Below are 6,000 nucleotides of genomic sequence, written 5' to 3'. Positions count from 1 at the left end.
ATGTAGACGATATCGTATCTTTTATCCTCTTAACAATATCGACATCCGATATCGTTATCACACTAACAATGTCTGAAACGTTACCCGTTCAGTAAGTCATAACAATATCCGTTATCGATATCCAATACCGATGTCGTCCACGTGCGACATTTTTTTGCGTACGAATAACGCGTTATCCGATTACAGATAATGCATACGGATATCGTTAGTCACACCCTAATTGGGTTTGATCGACTTGAAAACTCGTCTTTAAGATTGACGAATCCAATTCGATCTGATTTTAACCGCAATTTGGTTTGGATTATTTTATTTGGCAATTGTGTACTATCATTGTGCGGTTAAAATCCATTGATGGAAATTCCCTGTGCGGCCACTATCATTGCCCTCTCAGTCTCTCTTTTTCTCTCCCTCTTACTCTCTCTCTCGGTCTGTTTATCTCTCTCCTCTCTCACTCTATGTCTCTCTCTCTCTCAACCTCTCTATATCTCAACTACGATTTTGTTCTCTCTATATCTTTCACAGCGCCTCTCTCTCTCACCTACTCTCTTGTTCTCTCTATCTCTCTCCTCCTTTCTTGTTCTCTATCTCTCTCAGCCACTCTTTCTCACTTACTTTCTTGTTCTCTCTATCTCTCTCTCAGCCTCTCTATCTCTCTCAGCCACTCTTTTTCACTTACTTTCTTGTTCTCTCTATCTCTCTCTTAGTCTCTCTCTCTCCTACTTTCTTGTTCTCTATATCTCTATCTCTCTCTCAGCCTCTCCATCTCTCTCATATTGTCTTATTCTCTTTATCTCTATCTCTCTCCTACTTTCTTTTTCTCTCTATCTCTATCTCTCTCTCAGCCTGTCCATCTCTCTCCTACTTTCTTGTTCTCTATATCTCTATCTCTCTCGTAATTTCTTGTTCTCTCTATCTCTATCTTTCTCTCAGTCTCTCCATCTCTCTCATACTTTTTGTTCTCTCTATCTCTATCTCTCTCTCAGTCTCTCCACCTCTCTCATACTTTTTGTTCTCTATATCTCTATCTCTCTCGTAATTTCTTGTTCTCTCTATCTCTATCTTTCTCTCAGTCTCTCCATCTCTCTCATACTTTTTGTTCTCTCTATCTCTATCTCTCTCTCAGTCTCTCCACCTCTCTCATACTTTTTGTTCTCTCTATCTCTATCTCTCTCTCAGCCTCTCCATCTCTCTCATACTTTCTTGTTCTCTCCATCTCTATCTCTCTCTCATCCTCTCTATCTCTTCTCACTATATTGTTCTCTCTATCTCTATATTTCTCTCTTAGCCTCTATTTTTCTCTCCTACTCTTGTGTTCTCTCTATCTCTCTCTCTCTCAGTCTCTCTCCCCCTTCTCTCACTCGTGCTCTCTCTCGCTTTCTCTCTCGCCCTATCTCAGTTTCTTTCTCATTCTCTCTCTACCTGTTGGACTCTCTTCCTCACTCTCTCCCTGTCAATCATTTTCTCCCTCTCAATCTCTTGATCAGTTTTAAGATATTACATCTGATCGATTATCGCTCTGCATTTGTTTACCTCTTCATATCAATTTTCTAGTTCAGTATTAAATGGGTGTATTGATCGTTTTGATTCAGTTTGATCCTTAAGGTCTACTTGAGGAAGGTGTGCCATTTATGATTGTCTGGGTCCCCATAAGAAACATTTTCAATTATTTTTTTTAGTTTTATTTTATTTTGATGATTAAAAATTAATATTTTTTCTCAAATTTCAGGAAAATATTTTATATGATTAAAATAAAAGTAATTTTACCATGATAATATTATAAATAATAGGTCATATTATATGTGGGTAGTTTTAGCATTCAAGGTAAACTCATGGTTCAATCAGAAGAAAGTGTGTGATCTAGTGGGTCTTATCATTCATAAATATATCAAGTTTTACTGAACCGAGGCAAATAAATTATGTGTTAACAATGTGATAGCAAGAAAAGTAAAAGACTTCAGTAATATGATGCCATAAAAAAACAAGGTAAATTTGCAACTGGGAACTGTGAAATTTGGTCAGTAGGAAGACATAAATGAATGTAAGGAATAAATAATCATGACATAATACATTAATATACATAACATTAAACAAAATTAGATAATTTTTTTTTTATCTAAGTCCATTTTTCAATCATTGATTATGAAAATTTAAAATTAAATCCCAATTTACTTTATTCAATCATTGATTCTTTCATTATGGAATAAATAAACTCCTTGGATTGAAAGCTGTAGTTTTACCTAAATATTTTCATTAGTGATATGAAAAGGAAGATACTTTTTCTAATCCATCAAGAGGTCTCTCGATATATATGGCGATGAGTAAGAAACATTTTACTTCAATCAAATCTACTCGTTACTATCATTGATAGTTAGTACTAGGAAGGTGGGTCGCTTCATCTCACAATGTAATTTTTATTATTTCATTTTTTTCATATATCTAATCCCATTTAATACATTTCTAATTATAATATCATCAATCATTTGTTATCCAATAGTAACTACAAGTTTAGTTGACCCACATTGACTGTATTCTGCTATGAGATTGAAATATACTTTTTATGGATCATTTTTCTTGTTCGGTCTTAAGAGTAAAAATAATAACTTAAAGGTTCATCATATTTATGGCTCAGATTCTTTCTCTTCTTATTTATCAAACTTCAACTTCACATTTGGTTTCAGTTGACGAGTTTGATTCCAGACTCCTACATACAGTTTTGAGTCCATAATCAGTTATGTTAACTTTGATTGGGGTTAACAGGAATGTACAGGATCTATGTAGTTCTAACTCCAAAAGCTGTGGATTTTGTAAACCAGTGTGCTCAATGAGATATTAGGGTACAAGCTTTGAATTTGATGGGCTCATAGATATGTGATGATCTGGATTGTGTGAAAGACTAAAACTACTATTTACATGTTTTTTATTCACAAAATAGTAAATGGATGATGGGACTGAGAATCTACATGCAACAGGAAACCATGTATAGTTTTGTGATGAAATATCTCCTTCTGAGCTTCTCCCAAAAACTAGAAGAGAAATATTCCCCAATACCATAGATAGGGCATGTCATAAAAGTCTAAAAATTCGATTGAACCCCTTATATAGAACTGACAAACAGAATATAGAAAGTGGAGTAAATAATGAAGGATTTCTAGAAACATCCATCAAATTTGGAGGCCTTATTCGATGGCGCTTTTGAAAACTCCCAATCGAGAGAAAAAGATTCAACAAATATACTTTAACACAAGGCAATGAATAAGTTGACTTTAGGTTCATCTCAGAGTCCATAATCAAAAGAAGAACCTTCCACTGTCTCCCTTATTTAATTGGAGCGAAAGTTTTAACCCCCTGTTTCCAAACCTTGCAAAAGTAAATTTATTTATACCAGGTCCCTAAAGGAGCATTGGATTAAAAATATCACGGAGGAAGATTACATGATATTTTTTATATAATCAGAGTTAGTGGTGATAGACTTTAAAAGATGATACGAGATTCCCTTTAATAATTTGGCTTTTATGGGGGGGATACTGGACTAGAGAGAGAGAGAGACATAGAGATGGGCAAATCAAACGTTTCAATTCAATAAACTCTCTTCAATTGGACGATTCGACAGGTTGGGGTGGTGAAGATAAAGGTACGGAGAGAGGGGTGTGTACCTTGACCAAATAATCAATAGGTTTGCCTTCCTGAAGCGAGATGACAGTTTCAAACGCCCCCACCAAAGCCATCACCTTGCTCTTCCTCAACTCGGACAGCTTACTCGCCCTCTCTTCGATCACATCGTTGAACAGTCCCATCGATTCTTTCCTATCCTGAACATCTTGATGTCTAAGAACCACCGTCTCTTGTACGTTGACCATTCCTTTTCTTGCCTGAGAACTTCGAATTCTTCCCCCACCTCGCGTGCTGGCGTGGACTTCTTCACCCTCTTCGGAAACCGCAGATTCCGAGTTGGAATCCCTGCACTCCCCTTCGTTGTCTGAAAGCGATGAACAGCGAGGAGATGATAACGATGACTGGCCGTCCGATTTCGACAACCTACTCTCCCCAAGATCGGACGGCTCCGCTGCCTCGGGGTGACTGTCCAGAAAGGTTGACCTCGTAACGCCGACTTTCCTTGAGACATGGTCAACGCGAAGCCGAGGAGTTATCAGTCTCCGTTTAATTCTGCCTTTGTCTTCGGTCGTCGGTTTCTGTACAGATGCTGCTTTGAGACGAGACCCGACTGTTGACTTGTCCAGAGCAATGGATTTTGACAAAGCTTCTTTAGTGATTGGACTCCGCGTTGACTTTTGCCTGATTTGGGACCCGAGTTTCGTTGTGGGTTTCTCCGTAGAAGTTTTCAAGCGGGCAGTCTCGGAATTTGATTGCCGTCCGCTTTTTCTCATGGCAGTGGAAATTTCAACTGAGATTTTGGACTTTACGACTTTGGATTTCGCCCATGGCTTAGTTTCTGTAGAAGGTTGTGGAACGCGGCTTCTGATAATGGTCCTTGAATGTGATTTTCCAATCTCAGGAGGGGAGTAAATTGCTTTGATGTTCTGACCAGGATTTTTCAATCTCTTCTCACTAAGCAGTTCGTTCGGGGTCCGTTTCTTCTGAGAGTTGGAGAGTCTGGGTTTGCTCGGTACGAGTTGTGTGCTTTTCTGCTCTGATGGCGGTCCATTGATCGAACGGCGAGGAAGAGTCGTCGTCATTTCCTCTGATTCATTGGTCTTGCTTCCCCCATATTTGCATAAGTCGTGGCATGATCCGGTCGAAGCGCGGAGGTAGTGAGGAATAGTTCTTTCCCTTGCCATCATTCCTTTTGAGGAGAAAGGTCTTTCTAGATGAGTTCTTCAGACCTGCAGAGAAAATTGATGCATGTTCAGGATCATTTTAGCTCGAAAAGTTCATGTATTCAGAAGAAGAAGATAAAATGAATGAATAATTTCTTATGGAATTCACAAAGGCTCATGCGCCATTGGAAGCCAATTACTCGATTTGATCAGGTGTGATAAGTTTTCCACGACCTGTTATGCACTTAGAAGAGGAGAACAGAAGCCGAAAAGGTTGTTTATTTAATAAACATTCTTTAAACTCTGAAACAGACTAATATTCGCCAATAAAATAATTCGAGATATTTTTAAAAAACGAAACTTCAGATTGATTTTTGGGGGAACAGCGAGGAGACACAAGTAGAGACAAATAAGTTTGCAGGTAATAACGCCAGAAGACACATAATCAATAGATCGTCATCTTGAATCGCAGCTCCGTTCCAGCTTCTTCATCCGGATGTCGAGAGACGTGTATAAATAAAATTGGTGAGAATTATCAACAAACTACCGCAAATTGCAATTCACCAAGATATGGGACCTACACGGATCTCCTTAGCACGCTTCGTCGAGAACAAACAAGGAAACAGAAATTTAAAAAGAACTTCCAACTGGAACAAACAGCCGCCAATCTAAAGTGCATGCATCTCCTCGCTGCTCGCCCAAAAGAAGCTTATAACAGACGGAAAAATTTCCGACTCTTTCGAAATCGGAATGCGGAATCTGAAAACGGACAACCTCAGAAATTATTTTGCTCAGAAGAACGCAAAAAGGAAACAGTACATGCGCTTCTTGACAAGAAACGAATCACCGTACCTCTTCTTCAAGTTCTTTCCTCTATCAGGCAAAAGAAAAAAAAACGAATGTCATCAAGAAGACGCCGCGAAGCTAAAGATAGGACAGCAACTGCCGGCGATCATTTCGACAGATTGCCAAGCGGAAGAACTAGCGCTGTTGCTACCTCAATCAAGCTCGCTACAGCTCATCCATGGCGGGATAGTTGCGTACAGAGAGACAGAGAGGATCTACGGAACTTCTCGCGTGAGCCTGGTTGCAAAGTCGCGTACAGACGAGGTTGTTTTTATTCTGTTTGGTGGGTCCCGCATAGAAGGTTACCGGTGCGACGCGTTCGGTTAGGGGGTGACCGTAGGTGCGTTCTTGTCACGTTTAAATGAAGACGGTAATCTCA

At 39.0% G+C, this 6,000-nt stretch overlaps 1 protein-coding gene across 5 annotated transcripts; it reads right to left on the bottom strand.

Moving 5' to 3' along the window:
• Positions 1-3,556: 3,556 nt before the first annotated feature.
• Positions 3,557-5,973, bottom strand: LOC144702196 (uncharacterized). Of its 5 annotated transcripts, none has more exons than XM_078574141.1 (3): positions 5,628-5,973; positions 5,357-5,534; positions 3,557-5,261 (listed from the first exon to the last, which is right to left on the bottom strand). In XM_078574141.1, the coding sequence occupies exon 3, from the start codon at positions 4,797-4,799 to the stop codon at positions 3,591-3,593; it is 1,209 nt and encodes a 402-aa protein (XP_078430267.1). In that variant the 5' UTR covers positions 4,800-5,261; positions 5,357-5,534; positions 5,628-5,973; the 3' UTR covers positions 3,557-3,590. The 5 variants fall into 5 exon arrangements, with proteins under 5 accessions (XP_078430267.1, XP_078430266.1, XP_078430265.1 ...); XM_078574140.1 differs by having other exon boundaries at positions 3,557-4,841; positions 5,628-5,972; XM_078574139.1 differs by having other exon boundaries at positions 3,557-5,534.
• Between the last annotated feature and the right edge of the window lie 27 nt (positions 5,974-6,000).

The sequence above is a fragment of the Wolffia australiana genome, chromosome 4 (assembly GCF_029677425.1).
Source record: "Wolffia australiana isolate 7733 chromosome 4, ASM2967742v1".
Taxonomy (NCBI): Eukaryota; Viridiplantae; Streptophyta; class Magnoliopsida; order Alismatales; family Araceae; genus Wolffia; species Wolffia australiana.
The sequence above is the reverse complement of the archived record's forward strand: the minus strand, read 5'-3'. Positions and strand labels throughout refer to the sequence as shown.

Coding starts and splice junctions, on each gene's coding strand:
- LOC144702196 (XM_078574139.1), bottom strand. CDS start 4,799: ATGATGGCAAGGGAAAGAACTATTCCTCACTACCTCCGCGCTTCGACC.